The sequence below is a fragment of the Mesoplodon bidens genome, assembly GCF_964165515.1.
Source record: "Mesoplodon bidens genome assembly, chromosome: 4".
In the NCBI taxonomy this organism is placed as follows: Eukaryota; Metazoa; Chordata; class Mammalia; order Artiodactyla; family Ziphiidae; genus Mesoplodon; species Mesoplodon bidens.
The window spans coordinates 64,371,223-64,392,113 of record NC_138160.1 but is presented as its reverse complement, the minus strand read 5'-3'; the positions used below and the strand labels follow the sequence as shown (position 1 = coordinate 64,392,113).

Genomic DNA, 20,891 nt, shown 5'->3' with positions numbered 1-20,891 from the left:
GCCATATGAATTTTAGGATGGATTTTTCTATTTCTCCGAAAAGCACTGTTGGGATTTTGATAGGGATTACATTGAATTTGTAGATCACTTTGGGTTGTATTGACATCTTCACAATATTAAATCTTCCAGTCCGTCTACATGGTATGTCTTTCTGTTTATTTGTGTCTTCTTTAATTTCATTCAGCAACATTTTATAGTTTTCATTGTACAAGTCTTTCACCTTCTTGGTTAAGTTTATTCCTAAGTAATTTATCCTATTTAATACTATTGTGAACAGAATTGTTTTCTTAATTTCCTTTGCAGATTGTTCCATGTATATAGAATCACAACTAGTTTTTGTGTGCTGATTTTTGTATCCTGCAACTTTGCTGAACTCATCTGTTAGTTCTAACAGCTTTTTTGTGGAATCTTTAGGGTTATCCACATATAAGATCATGTCATCTGCAACAGAGATAATTTCATTTCTTCCTTTCCAATTTAAATGCCTTTTATTTATTTTTCTTGCCTAATTCCTCTGGCTGGGACTTCCTGTATCATATTGAATTTAAAGTGGTGAAATAGTTATCCTTCTCTTGTTTCTGGTCTTAAAGGAAAAGGCTTCAGTCTTTCACCTTGGAGTCTGATACTAGCTATGTGCTTTTCTTACATGGCCTTTATTATGGTAGGTAGTTTCTTTCTATTCCTAGTTTATTGAGTGTTTTGAAAAATCACAAGAGGATGTTGAAATTGGTCAAGTGCCTTTTTTACATCAACTGAGATGATCACATGGTTTTTTTCCCCTTCATTCTGTTAATGTGGTATGCTATATTGATTTTTGCTTTGTTGATCCACTCTTGCATTCCAGAATCTCTTTTCATTTTTAAATAGTGTCTTTCAAAGAGAATGTTTCAATTTTTATAAAATCCCTTTTCTCAGTTTTTTAAAATGGATCATCCTTTTGGTGTTGTATCTAAGAAACCTTTGCCTAACTGAGGGAGACAAACATTTTCTCCTATGGTTTCTTCTAGAAGTTTATAGTTTTATATTTTGAGTTAATTTTTGTATTGAATATGAGATATGAGTCAAGATTCTTTGTTTTTCCTTTTGTATGTGGTTATCCAGTTGTTTCAGCACCATTTGTTTAGAAGACTATTCTTTCTCCTTTGGATTGTCTTAGACCCTTTATAACTATCTTCATTTTAATCATTTTCAGATATTTTCCTGTCTTTCCTCTCTCCCTTGGAGATCCAGGTTTTGCTCTTGTATCATAATCTTTCACCTGAAGATCTTTCTTTAATATTTCTTATAGTGTATGTCTGCTGTTAATGAATTCTCTCACCTGTTTTTTGTCTGAAAAACTCTTTATTTCACTTTCATTTAGAGAGGTATTTTTGTTGTGCGTAGAATTCTGAGCTGAGAATTCTTTCATGACTGTCACTCCATTGTCTTTTGAATTACTTAGTTTGTGATCAGAAACCTACTGTAATTGTTACTTTTGTTCTTCTATATGTTACATGTTTTTGAGTTTTTTGGATCTGAGGTTTAATGTCTTTTATTATTTTTTGAAAATTCTTAGGCAGATTCTCTTCAAAATATTTCTTCTCTTGGGGCTTCCCTGGTGGCGCAGTGGTTGAGAGTCCGCCTGCCGATGCAGGGGACACGGGTTCGTGCCCCGGTCCGAGAAGATCCCACATGCCGCGGAGCGGCTAGGCCCGTGAGCCATGGCTGCTGAGCCTGCGTGTTCAGAGCCTGTGCTCCGCAACAGGAGAGGCCACAACAGTGAGAGGCCCGTGTACAGCAAAAAAAAAAAAAAGAAAAAAGAAAAAAAAAATATATATATTTCTTCTGCCTTTTTCTCTCTTCTCCTTTTGGGATTCCAGCTACACATTTGTTGAACAGTTTGATATTACCCCACATCTTGAACACCTTGTTTCTTTTTTCATTCTTTTTTCTATTTGTGTTTCAGTTTGGCTAATTTCTATTTGGTTTCAAGTTCACTGAATTTTATGCAGCCATGTCACGTTTACTGATGAGCTTGTCAGAAGAATTCTTCATCTCTATTATCATGTTCTTTACTTCTAGCATTTCCATTTGACTCTTATAGTTTCCATCTCTGTTGAAATTCAACATCTGATGATACAGGGTGTCCTCCTTTTCCATTAAAACCTTTAGCATAGCTATTTTACATTCCTTGTTTGATAAATACTACATTGTGGTCATCTATGGGTGTGACTCCGTTGACTGCTTTCTCTCTTGGCAGTAGGTTTTTTCCCTTACTTTCTGGTATGTCTTATAATTTTTTATTGAATGCCAAAAGTAAGGCATTCAATAAAGATAAATAGTATTTACTCCTGGAGATGGGCCTGACTCTTCTGCTAGATTGTTAGTGTGAAGGTTAAGCTGGATTTGGAATTTGTTGTTGCTGTGGTTACCATGAGTACATCACAGGCTTTAAACATGTCTAGCATTACTATGTGCTTAGAGTTGGGTTTGGGTTGCTGGAAGGTTTTCTTACTGTTTCTACTCCACCCTCAGCTTTTGGTCTTTTCTATGTACCTTTGCCTCAGAGGGTGTCTGTCTCTTGATCTCCCCCCAGTAGAAGGCTGCTATCAGCTTGGTGGTAGGGGATAGGGTAGGTTTCTCTATTGTCCTTGTCCAGCCTCAATCTTGGGCAGGCCCTCTGTCCTGGGGTATCAGGGTGGGGTTCTCTCAGTGATCCTGTACCCCTCCAAGTAGCAGACATTCATCCTTGTAAATCTAACAGTCTTATGCAGGAGTTTCCTGCCCCGTCCCCCAGGGTTGGAGACCTCTAAGGGTCTAGGACCTCCAGTAGTCTAGGACTGTTTTTTGTTCTTTTCACAGGGTTAGAGAGTTTTATTCCCTACTTTTCCCGTAGCCATCATGGGTCTTCATCTGTGTCTGGGAGGGTGGGGGTAACAAGATTTTCTCCCCTTCTCCCAGTGATTTAAGGCTTTGTTTCCATAGAGGAAAAGAATACTGACCATGCTTTGTGGCTTTTCCACAGTGGTGGCCTCTTCCCTCACCCAAGGATCCCTGGAACTTCTGTCACTGTGGAGTTTGGGGCCCAGCACAGTGGTATGTGAATGCATTCTGGTTCACTGATATGGAAGCTCTCCAAACCTCATCCTTTTGGGTTTTTATGGAAGCTCCATTATGTAGACATAATTGATTAACTCATTGGCCATTAGTCATTGATTCAGTCTGCAGCCCCTCTTCCCTCCCTGGAAATCAGGGATTGGGACTGAAAGTTCCAACTCTGTTCTCATGGTTGGTTCCCTTAGCAGCCAGTCCCCCCATCTTTAGGGGTTTCCCCAAGTCACCTCATTAACATAAACTTACTTGTGGCTGAACAGGGCTTATTATGAATAACAAGACACATTTCACCTTTATGGCTCTGGATCAGTTTCAGGAACCAAGGACAAAAGACCAAATATTATAAAAAAGATGTTCCCATTGCTCTATTACTTAGGAAAGTCTAAGGGTTTGGGGAACTGTTGAACTAGGAACCATGGACAAAGACCAAAATGTATGTTTATTATAAATTGTAATATTACAGATATATAGTGGGTTTTTTTTTAAGTCATATGTAGTATTAATTTGTTTGCTAGGGCTGCCCTAACACACACCACAGTCTGGGTGACTTAAACAATAGACATTTATTTTCTGTAGGCTGGAAGTCTGAAGATCAAGGTGTTGATAGGGTTGTTTCTCCTGAGACCTCTCCTTGGCTTACAGATGCTTTCTTCCAGTGTCTTCACATGACCTTCCTCAGTGCAAGTCTGTGTTCTAATTCATCTTCTTATAAGGACACCAGTCATATTGGATCAGGGATCACTCTAATTACCCCATTTAACTTAATTACTTCTTTTAAGACCCTGTCTTCAAATATACTCATATCTTGAGGTACTGGGGGTTAGTATTTTAACACATTCATTCGTGAGCAGACACAATTCAGCCCATAATGCAAAGAATTGGGAAAAAAACCAGAAATGTAGAGATCATCTAGGACAGTACTGTCCAGTAGAACTTTCTGTGATGATGAAAAGTTCTGTATCTTTGCTGTCCAGTATGATAGCCACTAGTCATGTGTGGCTGTTGAGCATATGAAATGTGCCCAAAGGGACTGAGAAGCTGAATTTTTTACTTCAATTCTGAGCAACTTAAATGTAAATGGCCACATGCAGCTAGCGGCTAACATTTGGACAATACACAAATAATGACTGAAATAATTGTGATGTAGGCTGAGTTCTCAAATTCTTAATGGACTTTGCTACATACAGATTGTAAGATAAAACCTAGAAAAATAAAAAATAAAGCACTCTCATTTTTGTTCTTTTTCCTTTTATAAAGACGGTAATCTTACTTTATAATTGTGAAATTTTCAACAAATGGGTTTTAGAAATATTCAAAATCATTTTTTCTGCTCTTTAATTTTAAGAGGTTTGATATTTGCATGTATCAAGTGTTTAAATTAGTTCAGTAATATTTTTGTTGTCAGATTATAGAGTCCATTTAAATAAAACTAACATCTGTAGCAGAAAAAATTGGTAGATGGTTTAAAAATCTATAATTCAGTTAGGGCAGGTGAATTGGTGCATGGTTTACTCAGAAAATCTGAACCTGGAAAATCATTCCATAAAAGAAGAAATGGAAAGAGCTTTCTTTTTAAGGATAGAAATGGATTGTTAAATTAATAGCTTAACTTATCGTTTGATTTTGTCCTTTCATGGTTGATGAAGTTTTTTCTGTAAACTTTAGAAAATTTTTTAACTTTTCATTTAAAACTGATTTTAGACTTACAGAAAAATTGCAAAAACTGTACAGAGAATCCTTACATACCCTCATCCAGCTTGTCTTCACGTTAACATCTTACGTAACCATAATATAATTATCAAAATCAGGAAATTAACATTGATATAATGCTACTAACTAAACTACAGATCTCAGTTTTCACCAGTGTCCCTTTTCCGTTCTAGGAACCCATCCAGGATCCCACATTGCATTTAATTATTTCTTCTTAGTCTCCTCCATTCTGTTTCTCAAACTTACCTTTTTCTGACACTTTTGAATTGTGCCAATCAGTTATTTTGTAGAATATATATGATGTTTTTTCAAAATTTTAATGATGGCTATGCATTTTTGGGAAGAATGCCACAGAAATGATCTTGTTATGCTGATATGTCTTCTTACTGGTGATGAGCTCTAGAAATCTTCATGATTGAAATGATGCTTTCTTTTATACAATATATATTAAGATTACTATAAAATATCAATCCACCAAAACATTTGCTCTGTGATGCAAATGACTTTTTAAAACCCAAAATGCTGATTAAAGAAAGCTATTATCATCACTAGTTAATGGGATGAAGTTAGTAGAATTTCACTAATAGGAATAAACTGTTCAATAATGAGAAAGAGAAACCATCTTTTTCTTTCAAATGAGGTAATTCTTTCTTCATTGGAAAGTTAAGAAGGAATTATCAAGAGAGGGGTCTTCTCACCTAATGGAATTGTCTTTGTAATAGAAAATTATCTTGGTTGAGATACTTAACTCTGGGTAACTTATCAAGTAGAACATTAAATGAGGAAAAAGGTGATTGCTTTAGTTTTGTTCTATAAGTGACACTGGAATTCTATCAGAAGTTAAGTTTTTAGAACCAGTTTCTAGGTCTAGCCTATCATATGACCTGAATTCAATTTATTACAGCAAATTTTGTATTTGGGGCATTTAAAAATTCTGAATAAGATGACAACAATTTCAAAAGAAATACTGTATTACATGTTCCAGAACTTATTAACATTGAAGCATCCTCATATGTTTTATATTAAGGAATGAAATTGTACTTCAGGCTTTGACGCTCTTAAAAAATATAGTACGTTGTTAGGTTTTGTTTATAGATATTTTTCAAGATATAATGTTTATTCCTCAAAAGAGGATGGGTAGAATCTCTTCTGTAGGTACTTGTATCTGACATAAAGAAGGGAACTCTTCCCCATTAAGCCTTCTACTTTGGTAGCTTTTATATTTCTTTACTTGGTAGGTTTTATTCACTAGGAACATTTCAGTGAAATATTTGTGTTTTTATTCTTTTTGGGTTGTTTTTGAAACATTCATGGGTTATAAACCAAATAACAGAAGTGAGTGCTGCTGTCTCTTCAATGTAACAATATTCAGCATAATGGGCAGAATTTTCTTTTATTTTAGTTCAGCAATCAGCAAACATTGGGAGGCTGAACTGGCTACCCTCAAAGGAAATAATGCCAAACTCACTGCAGCCCTGTTGGAGTCCACTGCCAATGTGAAACAATGGAAACAGCAACTTGCTGCATATCAAGAGGAAGCAGAACGTCTGCACAAACGGGTAAGTTCAGGGCTGCTATCGGTAAGGATTTATGGCTAACAGATTTTCTTGATCAGAGGAAATTTACATGTAGATTCAGCACAGGAACATCTTATGGAGATTTTTGTTGGTTATCAAAACATATGTATGGTTTGTATTATATGTTTATTGGTTAAGAAAAATATTTTCTGCAGTTTAATGGGAATGAAGAATATACAGCTTTTGGAGTCCAAATACCTGATTTCAAATTCCTGTTGTGCCACTTATTAGCTGTCTGACCTTTGGTAAGTTGTTCCCCACTTTCTACTCAGTATTCTCGTCTATAAAATAGGAATAATAACATAGACTCTGTAATTCCTGTGAAAATTGAGATACTGAATTGACGTGTAATTCCAGAGTTAATGATAATGCTTTTATTATTTTATTTTATTGTTGTTTCTTAAAGAAACAACAGTAAATTTGAAAAATACAGGTAGAAAATTCTTTATAAAAGTTGGTAACAATACAAATATGGGGCAGTAAAAGAAAAATCAGACATCGCAATACCATTAATATCAGAAGACTAAACAATTACTTAATAAAGAATTATTTTATTCAAAGCATATGCATTCACCCAGTAGGAAGCAGATGCCACTAGTTTCTGTTTTTCAAACAGCTGCCAAAGAAGTGAACCCCATAGACAAGAGGAAATGGACTTAGAGCACAGTTTGAGGAATGTACTTAGTGGACCAGGATGACCAGGGAAGTAAGATAGAAGTTGAGTAGAGACAGGAGGGAGAGTAAGAACCCTGAGTAAACACCATTCTATCCTAAGTATAAAAGTCAACTCATGAGGGGGAAAGAGGGAAGTTGTTATTTAATGAATATAGTGTTTCCATTTTGCAAGATGAAAAGCTCTAGAGATCTGTTTCACAACAATGTGAATATACTTAACACTACTGAACTGTACATTTAAAAATGGTTAAGATGATAAATTTTTACTGTGTTTTTTATTGTTTTTTACCACAATAAAAAAAATTAACTTAGGACAACTGATTCATAATCCAAAAAACATTCATTGAGGAGCTATCCTTTTTATGTATTCCCTGCCCTTGAGGAATTTTTGCTTTAAGTAGTCAATTGAATTTTAAAGAATTTAAGAAACAAAGTATTTTTATTTACTCACATAATTATAATCTCCAGTACTCTTCTTTCCTTCCTGTAGGTCTGCATTTCCATCAGGTGCCATTTCCCTTCAGCCTGAGTAACCTCCTTTAGCATTTTTCATATATATTTATAAATATATATACATATATATTTTGTCTTTACTACAGGTTGTGTTTTCCTATTTCCTCACATGTCTAGTCATTTTTGGTTGTATATTGGATATGTTAAATGAGATGATGTTATAGAGCCCATAGATTCTGTTATCTTTCTCTGAATATTCAGTGTTGAATTTTGTTTCAGCGAGCAGCTAAATGACTTGTTTAGTCATCCCTTGGTATCTGAGGGGGATTGGTTCCAGGACCCCCCCACCCCCACCAACCACCTCCTGGATACCAATATCCACAAGTACTCAAGTCCCTTATATAAAATGGCATAGTACATTCGTCCCTTTGTATCCACAGGTTTCACAGCCACCGTGGGTATGGAGGGCTGACTGTACTTTGAAGTTTGGGAGGTATAGACTTATGCTTTACTAGTTGGTTTATTTCCGTTTTGTTCTTAATTCTAGGGTGAATCCTTGAGTCCTGGAAAATCTTTATTTCTAAGGCAAAACCCTTCTGGGGTTTCAGTGGGAAGCTTAAGGTGCTTTCTAAGACCTACTTTGGTGGGACTCTAACCTCAAAGTGTCTTCTCTGTGGTGAGCACTACCACGGCTTAGCTCTTTCAGCCTTCTAGCTTCTCTCCTATACCGCTGAACTCCTTGGATTCCTACTTTTACATGTTCAGTTCAGAAGTCAGCCAAAGATTTACGGACTTTCTATATGCTTTTTAGAGGTCATTTTTTCATACAGTTCCCTGAATTTCTAGTTGCTTAAGCTGTTCTGAGGCATCCCCAACTCCTCAGACTCCTTGAGAAAATAAGATCTCAGGTTTTTGCTTGAGTTCTAGTCAAGCAACTCAGCCAGACTGCACAGTGCCTTCAGGCAAAAAGATGTGTAAATGTGTATCTCACCCAGTATGATGCTTTCTTTCAGTCTTTTGCCCAATTTGGTCATTCACCAGGGCCTTCTAACAGTTGATGTTTACATTTTGCCCATGATTTGCAATTGTTATCTGAGGGAAAGGTAATCCAGTAAAAGCTACTCCATCATCATCAAAACTAGAACTCCTCATGAGGAATATACTACCTAATTGAGCAAAGAAAACTAATATATATTAAACAATAGAGAAATAATTCCCAAGATTTTTGAACAGATGTTCAGTGTTGTGGACCAGAGGTCAGGAGAGCCTTGAGCACTTGAGTAGATAGGAATGGCTTTCTAGAGAAGTGCATTCTGAGCTGAGAGTTGAGGGTTTGGTTAGTTTTGAATGGTTTTCAAAGGTAAGAGAAGACATTCTAGTTAAGTCAACAAGATGGATATGAGCATGGTTTGTTCTTAGGACAGGGAGATTTGCCTGCTTTTAGCTGAAAGTGCATAACTCGGTGTCTTGGGCAATGAGATGTTTAAGTAGTTTGTGGCTAGCTTATGGAGGACCTGAGAGTTTAGATTTGATGCTATGAAAAAGATGAGCCATTGAAAGGCTTTTAATGGGACAGTCACACAATGAAAGATGGATATTAGCAGTTTGCAGAAGAGATAAAAATAGACAAAGGATATAATTAGGTCCACTGGCAGGTCATTGTTTTTGTTTACACCTGGATGATAAGGGTCTGCACAAGGCTCTTAGAGCATGAATAGAAAGCAAGAAAGTGATATGAGAGGTAGAGTGACAGAATATGGGGGTTAATTCAATACTTGGAAAATGTGAGGGAGAGAGATTTGTTGTTTCCTTAGTAGTCTACAATTTATTATATTCTAGTCAATCAAAATGTATGAGATCCTGAAATGTGTAGAGAGCTTTGATAAGGTGTGTGTGTGTTTATGTTGACTTCTGTCTATTTTGACTGTTTTTGGATGGTATAACTTATAAGGATAATGCCGTTCTCTGCCCTCTCAAAAAATAGCAAGTGCACATTAGAAGTTATGTTGCTCTCTGGACCCTCAGTAAATTTGTATTGAGTAGAGAACTGTTCTCTTTTGCTCTAAGAACAAATTGATATGAAGATATTCTAGTATCAAATGATTTAAGTTGTATTTTAAACATATCTTTTCTTCCAGATTCCTTTACATTTTAGAAATGTCTTTGAAAACTTTTTCACTTCTGCAAGGCCAGTTTTCAGAACCCATATTTAATTTGAAGGCTACAGATGGAGGGCATATGGCTGATTTTGAATTTGTTTTCAGAAGAAATTTTTAAAGAAGATTTTTGTTACAGGGGTTCTCTACTGTCATTAATCACTTAATTTAAGTTTTCCTAACCTTTTCATGACCAAGTCTAATTATTTCCTTTGTTCTTTTTCCTTAGTCCTAAATTGATTTTTTTTTTAATTTTTAAATTTTATTTATTTTTGGCTGCGTTGGGTCTTCGTTGCTGCATGCAGGCCTCCTCTAGTTGCAGCAAGCGGGGGCTACTCTTTGTTGTGGTGCGCGGGCCTCTCATCGTGGTGGCTTCTCTTGTTGCGGAGCACGGGCTCTAGGCGCATGGGCTTCAGTAGTTGCAGCACACAGGCTCAGTAGTTGTGGCTCTCGGGCTCTAGAGTGCAGGCTCAGTAGTTGTGGCACAGGGGTTAGTTGCTCCATGGCATGTGGGATCTTCCCGGACCAGAGGTGGAACCCGTGTCCCCTGCATTGACAGGAGGATTCTTAACCACTGTGCCACCAGAGAAGTCCCCTAAATTGATATTTTTAAAGAATCAATTCTATTCATTCTACCCTGTCAATATTTCTCAAAATTAATTTTGATATATTGATTCAAAATTCATTAGTCACCTATCAGGGACTTATATGTCTTCAGCAAGAAATCCTTTGAAATTGTGTAATTTAATCTGTGTTCTCATTTAATTTTAGGTTACTGAGCTTGAATGTGTTAGTAGTCAAGCAAATGCAGTACATACCCATAAGACAGAATTAAACCAGACAATACAAGAATTGGAAGAGACGCTGAAAGTGAAGGAAGAGGTATTTGCTACTTCTCACTTGTCTGTAATCTCACTAAAATATGTGTAAAAACATTACAGTCTATGTCAGATTTAAAGGTACTTTATGCAGTAAGGTTGGGTTGTGGGGTGTTTTTAGGATGAAATTTTTCTTGAGTGATATTAAGCTTGTTCATATTTTTCCCATCCCTGTGTCTGTTATGAACTACAGTGAGGCAGTCAGACTGAGATACTGCCTCTTGCCTTCTGTAATGAGAATTGCATTCATACAAACAACAGAAAACCATTAGAAGTTAAATGAATTTTACAAGCTGTTCCTTTGTCTAGTTTCCAGTCAAAAGGTTTAATATCCCAGGAGAGAATAATATCCACAAAGCTTGAAGCAACCTTAAAATGTTCAGACTGCTGTTTCTAAGCAGTGCTGTACCAAAGCAACCAAGCTGATTTGTTGCTTAAGATTATGCTGTACTAGACAACATACCCATAAAGATGAATTTACCCCTTGAAATCAGTATAAAGGAATGTTTTTTAAGTCATCTTTTTTCTAAGGACTGGGACAATAATTTCAGGGAAAAATAAGGCCTTCTCTTTCCTTGATATAGTTAAAATATTGTTAAAGACATTGCTCTACTTTTTCTAGGAAATAGAAAGATTAAAACAAGAAATTGATAATGCCAGAGAACTACAAGAACAGAGGGACTCTTTGACTCAGAAACTACAGGTGAGCTATAATAAAATTTTTTATTCATTTCTGCATAAATGAGAGTCATCAATCATTCTTTCACTTAGTAATGACTTTTTTTCTGCATCTCCATTTTATAGGTTATTGGTCACTTTTCTTTTCCAGGACTTCTGATTCATGCCTGATCATTGATTTTTCAAAAATTACTTGATAACTTCATCTACATAGCTTATCATCATAGACGGTCATTTTATAAATTGTCTTTAGTAAATTATTTTAGAAATGTCTACTTTTTAACATAAAAAGCACTCTGAACTTAAAGAAAATTTCTCAGATGGATTATATTCAGTTTTGAAATTCTGCTCATGTTTTTTCACTCTGAACTAATGTATGAATTACAGCAGTAGTTGTGCCCTAATGGAAATCAAGGTAGTGTTCTTTTTCTTTCTTTGCCCTAACTAATTTTACTCACTTTTCTCTGCATAAATAGTATGCTTCCTGACTCTAATTCACATATACATATCCTTTGTCAGTGGTAATCAGCCTTGGTTGGGGAAGATTTCTCAAAATTACAACCAAAATCTCCTGCTGCCAGCTCAGGCATTTTTCTTATACCCCATGACCTCAAGAAGGGTTAGGACCACTTCAGGGCTTGGAGTAGTTATAAATGTATGTATAAAGTGATGAATTTGGGACAAAGGATGATAAGTAGGACCTGAAAGCCTAGGATTGGAAAGAGTACCTAGATTATTATAAGAATGACCAACATTTATTGAGTGCTTATTATGTACCAGATACTGTGCTTTACTTATATTATGCATTTAATCCATAGAACAGTCATATGAGGAAACTAAGGCTTGGATAAGTTAACTTGTCCAACCTACATTTAAATGAGCACATTCTGTAACAGAGACCCTTCATGAAACAAACAGTTTCTTTATATGAAATGAGATATTTCCTTCTTTCTCTCCCATCACTGACTTTCAGCAGTCTGCGAAAAATGAAGTTGCTTGTTTTGGTCTGCCCTATTAAACAGTGTTCCTATAATTAACCATTTGTGTAGATTAGTGGTTCTCAACTGGGGGTAGTTTTGTGCCCCAGGGGACATTCAGCAGTGTGTGGAGATATTTTTGATTTTCGCAGCTAGGGTATTTAGTAAATTGAAGCCAAGGTTGCTACTGAACATTGAATTATCCAGCCAAAATTTCAAGAGTGCCAAAGTTGAGAAAACCTTGGTGTAGAATTAAAATATGAAGCATGTAATCAGGGCTGGAAGAAATGGGGGAAATGCAGGCTAGTTTTGTCTTTTGTTTTGGTTTGGCTCCCATTGTTTAATTACTTGCTTTGATACAGGCAGTTACTAAGCACTTATATATATTAGCTCTAACTCTCACAGTAATAGGTGTGGTATCCCCATTTTCAAAGAGAAGGCCGCAGTTTAGAGGTGTTAACAAGTTTAATTAAAGCACTTAGAAAGTAGTGAAGCCTAGATTTGTTTTGAATCTAAAATCTCTGTTTTTTCTGCATTACCACACTGTTTCAGCAGCCAAGCATCCAAGCCATCCCTAACAATTCTTGGGAAATTTTTTTTCAGTTATGTATACATTTACATTGTCCCAGAGAAACCGAGAAATGATTTATTCATATCAAGCTTCTAAATGTATTTCATCATTGATTGAGCAGTAATTGAATCTTACAGTTGGCACCTAGAATTGTGACTGTTAATTTTTACCTGTTCTTTCACTGAATATCAGAAATACTTATCAAGACAGCCTACCTGGAATAGGACAGGGAAACTTTCAGAAAACCTAAGGGTGAATTCTAAAAGGCCAAGCCACAGAAATAACTTGTAATTTTTCCAATTTGAAGAAAGTTCCTCCTTTATAGCCTGGCCCCTCCCACCTAAACATCTGCTTGTCAAAAGTTCCAACGCTCTTGAACCTCCATTCATAAATTCAGTCCCCAAAATTGGGATCATTAAATATTTGGAATGGTAGAGGAACTTTGAAATTGCAGTGCATGGATTTGGATTGTAGGTATGGATATGGATAAAAAATTTGTAGTTATGGGTAAATTAAAAATAGTATGATATGATTTTTCCAATTTGCAAGTGTTTTTTCCCTCAAATGTCAATGTAACATATGCTCATTGTAAAAAATTTAGAAAAATGTAATTTAGCAGGGGAAAAAACCCCATAATCCCATCATCCTAAGGCAAAGTGTTTAGAGTTTTCTTCCCCTAGTGTTTCTTTGGATAACTTTTTCTTTATGTGAGACATATAGGTACCAATTTGTTGTCTTACTTTCCTAACTTAACATTATGTCATAAGCTGCATATGTTATATGGCTGTATAGTGTTCTCCTATATAGATATACCATAATTTTCTTCCAACATTCTTACAGGGATGGTTATTTGTTTTCCATGTTAGCTATAATAAATAATGTCATAATGAATCTTTTTACATAATCCTTGCCTTTCTCATTATTTCTTTAAGATGAGCTTTTTAAGAAGAATTACTAGTTGTCAATGTTTTTAAATTACTTATGCTGAGAAATTGATGTCAGGAACAGCAGGATACCCTCTGGATATTGGTCTCCTCCCATCTTTGCTTTCTGATAAGGAACAAAAGGGTAGCTTACTATTTTTTTTGTATTATCATTTTTTTGATTACGAGTCTTCCATATGCTTATTGTCATCTTTCTGTATCTTGAAGGCACCAAGTACATTTTCACCTTAGAGTACCTGGCGTATCCTTGCCTGGAGGTCTGAGCCCCCAGATCTTCAAATGCACTGGTTTCCAACGTAATTTACATCTTGGCTCACATGTTAATTTCTCTGATTTCCCAATTTAAGCACTACTTTGCAGGCCGCCACGCCCCCTCCCCCAGTACTCTTTATAATATTACCGTGTCTTATTTTCCTTGTAGCAGTTATTACCATATGAAAAGATCTTGTTTTTTTTTTTAATTTTTAAAATATCTATTTATTTATTTATTTATGGCTGCATCGGGTCGTAGTTGTGGCACGCAGGATCTTTCATTGTAACATGTGGGCTTCTCTGTAGTTGTGGTGCGCAGGCTCCAGAGTGCGCGGGCTCCAGAGCGCGTGGGCTCTGTAGTTGTGGCACGTGGCTCTCTAGTTGTGGTGCACAGGCTCAGTAGTTGCAGCCTGTGGGATCTTAGTTTCCTAACCAGGGATCAAACCCGCATCCCCTGCATTGGAAGGAGGATTCTCAACCACCAGGGAAGTCCCAATGATCTTGATTTTTAAATTTATTTTTAAACTTTTTATTTTGAAGAAATTTCACACTTACAGAAAAGTTGCATGAATAAGACAAAGATTTTTCATGTACCTTTCACCCACATCCCCCAGATGTTAACATCTTTGCCATATTTGTTTTATCATTATGGAACTCTCTCTGTATATATTCATATTTTTTTTCTAAATGTTTGAGAATAATTTCCAAATATGCTATCCCTTTGCTGCTAAACACTTTAATGTATATTTTCTTTTTTTTCATATTTAATTTTTAAATTAATTTTATTGGAGTGTAGTTGATTTACAATGTGTTAGTTTCTGCTGTACAGCAAAGTGAGTCAGTTATAATATACATATCCACTCTTTTTTAGATTATTTTCCGTATAGGTCATGACAGAGTACTGAGTAGAGTTCCATGTGCTATACAGTAGGCTCTTACTATCTATTTTGTAGAGAGTAGTGTGTATATGTCAATCCCAGCCTCCCAATTTATTGACCCCCTTTCCCCTTTGGTAACCATAAGTTTGTTTTCCACATCTGTGACTCTATTTCTGTTTTGTAAATAAGTTCATTTGTACCATTTTTTTAGATTCCACATATAAGCAATATCATATGATATTTGTCTTTCTCTGTCTGACTTCACTCAGTATGACAATCTCTTCAATGTGTTTTTTCTAAGAGTAGGACAGTCTCTTTGATAACCATCAAAATCAAGAAATTATCTAAAGACTTTATTCAAATTCCCATAATTGTCCTAATAGTCCTCTTTATAACAAAATTTTAAAAATTGTTTTTCTGGTCCAGGATTCATTCCAGGATCACAAGTTGTATTCAGTTGTCATGTCTATTTATTTTGTTGTTTAAATTGTCCCAGATTTGGCAAGTGGGAACCTTTTTAATCCTGCTTCTCTGTCCTTTGGATGTGACCCTATCATTTTTTAAAGAACTTCATGTTTTAGCTCAACTAGATATTCCTAGTTGTATTTATCAGCTTCAGCCTTGAAATTAGCTATTTCTTCAAAGAAAAATTTCTTTTAGCAAAGTTTGGCATTTAGAAACCAAGTTCTGGGCACAAGATACACCTTTTACTATTGAGATGTCATTGTTTCTAGGCCCTATTAATGATCAGGGCTAGAAGTACACACATAGCACATTATGTCCATTACAACAGCTATATTGAAAAAAACAAACCTGAAATCATACTCATACCTTCCACTGCAGTCCAGTACTATGGAGTTCATTTTAGCCTTCCCCATTTTCCTGTTAGTAATTCCTTTCCCCAATATTGTTATAAAGCAGAAACTAACACACCATTGTGAAGCAATTATACTCCAATAAAGATGTTAAATAAATAAAACACAAAAAAAGAAACCACAATATGTTTATTTGCTTGCTTAGTCCTTGAAAGCACAGAAAGTAGTTTCTAATTCATACCACTGCCAAAACAACAACAACAACAACAACAAAACCCTACTAACTAGAGATCAGTATTCTTTTTGTCCTTAGCCTGTGTTCAAAAGTTAGGTTAGTTCTTCCACTCCCCCTTTTCAATTGGCTAGTTATTCATTTGAAACACATTTATGTTCATTTGTATCTTATTATATTCCATTTTAGTTTTTTCTTCCCCATTCTTCTTTATTTTGTATTTGTATGCATTTACAGAGCATATGAAACATTAACATGGTTCTAAAAATCAGAACTATTCAGGACGATATCTTCAGGGACACGTCATCCTGTCCAATCCAGTCTACCCCCATACTTGCCCCCCATTCCCAGCTGCCCCCTGTGGTAAACAATCTCATTAGTTTCTGGTTTATCCTTTCTGTGTTTCTTTTTACACAAATGAACACATATGTCTCTTTCTTAATTTCCTCCCCTTTTTTTCCTATACAAATGATAACATACTCTAGATTGCTCTTCCGCACTTTGCTTTTTTTTAATCTAACGTATGTCCTGGAAATCACTCTATGTCCTGTCAGTTCATAGAGACCTTGTTCATTCTTTTTTTTTAGCTGTATAGTACTTCCTTTGCATGTGTGATAGTTTTTTCAACCACACTCCTCTATATGGGTATTTAGGTTGTTTCCAGTATTTTGCAACAGTACTACAATGAGTAATCTTGTGCATAGGTGTTTTGTTATTGTTGGAGGTATATCTTCAGGGTGGACTCTTAGAAGTGAGATTTCTAAGTGAGAAGATCATGTAGTCAAATTCCTCTCCATGATGAGTTGTGCCAGTTTTCCCTTGTATCATCAGTGTGAGAGAATGCATGTTTCTCCACAGCCTCACCAACAAAATGTGTTCTCTTACTTTTTTAACTTGTGGCAATGTATAATAGGTGTGAAATGCTAGTTTTAATTTGTGTATCCCATATTATGAGTGAGATTAAACATCTTTCATAAGCTTAAAGGCCATTTCGGTATCTTTTTGTACCTATGTAGATTGTGTATTCTTGTCTTTGCCCTTTTTTGATCATTCTTCCACAAATTTCAAGAGTTCTTTATATATCTGCAATTATATGTTACAAGTATTTTCTCCCAGTTTGTCAATGTTTTTGACTTTGCGTAAGATGGTGTTGTTGTTTTATGTAGTAGTCAAATATATCATTCTTTTCTTTCATTGCTCTAGCTATCAATCATAGTTAGATAGCTCTTTTCCAAACTCAAATCATATGGGAATCCATCCATATTTCCCTTTAGTACTTCTGTGGTTTCATTTTTTACATTCAGATCTCTGAGTCATTTGCGGGTTTTCCTTCTCTGTGTGGTGTGAGATATGGATCTAACTTTATCTTTTTCCAAATGTCTATCTACTTATCACTACCATTTATTTAAAACTTTATCCTTTTTTCCAGAGATTTGAGATATTCAATTTCCATGTGTGTTTTGGTGTATATCTGGACTTCCTATTCTATTCTACTAGTCACTCTTATCTATTCCTAGTACCACACTGCTTTAATTGTAGAGGCTTTACAGTATGTTTTAATATCTGATAAGGCCAATCAGTCCTCATAGCATTCCTTTTTCATTGTTTTTTTAGTATATTCTTATATGTTTATTTTTCCATACAAATTTTAGTATTAACATTAGTACCAATTTTAGTGTCAATGAAAAGTTTAGCTCTATAAAAAATTTCATTGGGATTGCTTAAAGTTTATAATGCTAGTTTAGCAGAAGTGTGGTTTCCATCCTATCCAAGAACAAGGGATGTCTTCTTATTTGTTCACATCTACTTTTGTGTTTTTCAGGAGCATTTTAGGGTTTTCATGTTGTGAATTTGGCATGTTTCTTGTTTATTTGTAAATATTTAATCTTCTTTTTTCCTATTGAAAATGGGGTTTTCTCTACTATCGTATCTTTTAATTGAATATTGTTTATATATTGGGTTGGCCAAAAAGTTCATTCGGGTTTTTCCGTAAGATGTTACAGAAAACCGGAATGAGCTTTTTGGACATCCCAATATATGGAAGCTGTTGAATTCTGTTTGCTAATTTTATATCCCTCTACGTTACTAAATTATTTCATTGTTTGAACTAGTTTTGTCATTTATTCCATTCATTCTCTAAGATTTCCTAGGTATACTAACATATAATCTGCAAATAGAAATAATTTTACTTCTTTTTTTCCAGTTCTTATGCCTCTGTTGATTTTTCCTGTTGAATTACACCTGTTAAAAATACAGGTACAGAGGTGGAGTCAAGATGGCCTACTAGAAGGACGCAGAATTCACGTCTCCTCACAACTAGGTCACCTACCAGGCACCAGTAGGGGACCACGGACACCTAAAGGGACAGGAGGAACCCCCAATGACCGGCTTGCAGGATCTTGGTTCCCAGGCCAGAGATCGGGCCCAAGCTCCTGTGGTGGGAGCTCCAAGTCCAAACTGCTGGACCAACAGAGAACCTCAGACCCCAGAGAATATCAGTTGGAGTGAGGCCTCCCAGAGGTCCACACCTCAGCACCAAGATCTGGCTCTTTCCAACTGATTGCAAACTCCAATGCTGGACATCTCAGACCAAACAACCAGTTAGACAGGAATACAGCACCACCCATCAAAAAAAAAACAAAAATGAAACGACAAAAGAAAATGTTACAGATGAAGGAGCAAGGTAAAAAACTACAAGACCAAATAAATGAAGACAAAATAGGCAACCTTCCTGAAAAAGAATTCAGAGTAATGATAGTAAAGATGATCCAAAATCTCGGAAACAGTATGGAAAAAATACAAGAAACATTTAACAAGGATCTAGAAGAACTAAAGAGCAAACAAACAGTGAAGAACAACACAAATACTGAAATTAAAAATACTCTGGAAGGAATCAATAACAGAATAACTAGGCAGAAGAATGGATAAGTGAGCTAGAAGATAAAATGGTAGAAATAACTGCCAGGGAGCAGAATAAAGAAAAAAGAATGAAAAGAATTGAGGACAGTCTCAGAGACTTCTGAAACAACATTAAACACACCAACATTCGAATTATAGGGGTCCCAGAAGAAGAAGAGAAAAAGAAAGGGTCTGGGAAAATATTTGAAGAGATTATAGTAGAAAACTTTCCTAACATGGGAAAGGAAATAGTCAATCAGGTCCAGGAAGCACAGAGAATACCATGCAGGATAAACCCAAAGAGAAACACACCGAGGCACATATTAATCAAACTATCAAAAATTAAATACAAAGAAAAAATATTAAAAGCAACAAGAGAAAAACAACAAATAACATACAAGGGAATCCCCATAAAGTTAACAGCTGATCTTTCAGCAGAAACTCTGCAAGCCAGAAGGGACTGGCAGGACATATTTAAAGTGATGAAGGGGAAAAACCTACAGCCAAGATTACTCTACCCAGCAAGGATCTCATTCAGAGTCGAAGGAGAAATTAACCTTTACAGATAAGCAAAAGCTAAGAGAATTCAGCACCACCAAACCAGCCTTACAACAAATGCTAAAGGAACTTCTCTAGGCAGGAAACACAACAGAAGGAAAAGACCTACAATAACAAACCCCCAAAATTAAGAAACTGGTAATAGGAACATACATATTGATAATTACCTTAAAAGTAAATGGATTGGGCTTCCCTGGTGGCGCAGTGGTTGGGAGTCCGCCTGCCGATGCGGGGGACACGGGTTCGTGCCCCGGTCCGGGAAGATCCCACATGCCACGGAGTGGCTAGGCCCGTGAGCCATGGCCACTGAGCCTGCGCGTCTGGAGCCTGTGCTCCGCAACGGGAGAGGCCACAGCAGTGAGAGGCCTGCGTACCGCAAAAAAAAAAAGTAAATGGATTAAATGCTCCAACCAAAAGACATAGACTGGCTGAATGGATACAAAAACAGGACCCATACATATGCTGTCTACAAGAGACCCACTTCAGACCTAGGGACACATACAGACTGAAAGTGAGGGGATGGAAAACGATATTCCATGCAAATGGAAATCAGAAGAAAGCTGGAGTAGCAATTCTCATATCAGAGAAAATAGACTTTAAAGACTATTACAGGAGACAACGAAGGACACTACATGATGATCAAGGGATCAATCCAAGAAGAAGATATAACAACTGTAAATATTTATGCACCCAACATAGGAACACCTCAATACATAAGGCAAATGCTAACAGCCATAAAAGGGGAATTCAACAGTAACACAATCATAGTAGGGGACTTTAACACCCCACTTTCACCAATGGACAGATCATCCAAAATGAAAGTAAATAAGGAAACACAAGCTTTAAGTGACACATGAAACAAGATGGGCTTAACTGATATTTATAGGACATTCCATCCCAAAACAACAGAATACACTTTCTTCTCAAGGGCTCATGGAACATTCTCCAGGATAGATCATATCTTGGGTCACAAATCAAGCCTTGGTAAATTTAAGAAAATTGAAATCGTGTCAAGTGTCTTTTCCAACTAAAACACTATGAGACTAGATATCAATTACAGGAAAAAACCTGTAAAAAATACAAACACATAGAGGCTAAACAATACACTGCTTAATAACCAAGAGATGACTAAGGAAATCAAAAAATTCCTAGAAAGAATGACAATGAAAACATGACGACCCAAAACCTATGGGATGCAGCAAAAGCAGTTCTAAGAGGGAAGTTTATAGCAATACAATCCTACCTCAATAAACAAGAAACATCTCAAATAAACAACCTAACCTTACACCTAAAGCAATTAGAGAAAGAACAAAAAAACCGAAAGTTAGCAGAAGGAAAGGAATCATAAAGATCAGATCAGAAATAAATGAAAAAGAAATGAAGGAAACGATAGCAAGATCAATAAAACTAAAAGCTGGTTCTTTGAGAAGATAAACAAAATGATAATCCATTATCCAGACTCATCAAGAAAGAAAGGGAGAAGACTCAAATCAATAGAATTAGAAATGAAAAAGGAGAAGTAACAACTGACACTGCAGAAATACAA

At 36.0% G+C, this 20,891-nt stretch overlaps 1 protein-coding gene across 2 annotated transcripts in view; it reads left to right on the top strand.

Annotated features, from left to right (window-relative positions):
- HOMER1 (homer scaffold protein 1) overlaps positions 1-20,891 on the top strand; it is a 129,616-nt gene that overhangs the window by 95,234 nt on the left and 13,491 nt on the right. The window contains exons 6-8 of one of the 2 annotated variants that reach the window (XR_014015744.1): positions 6,206-6,362; positions 10,436-10,546; positions 11,172-11,245. Coding sequence is in view for 1 of the 2 variants with exons in the window: in XM_081233034.1 (XP_081089160.1) it covers positions 6,206-6,362; positions 10,436-10,546; positions 11,165-11,245 (349 nt within the window). In the remaining variant the exon portion in view is untranslated. Of the gene's footprint in view, positions 1-6,205; positions 6,363-10,435; positions 10,547-11,164; positions 11,246-20,891 lie in introns of both variants that reach the window. The other variant, XM_081233034.1, reaches the window with a different exon arrangement.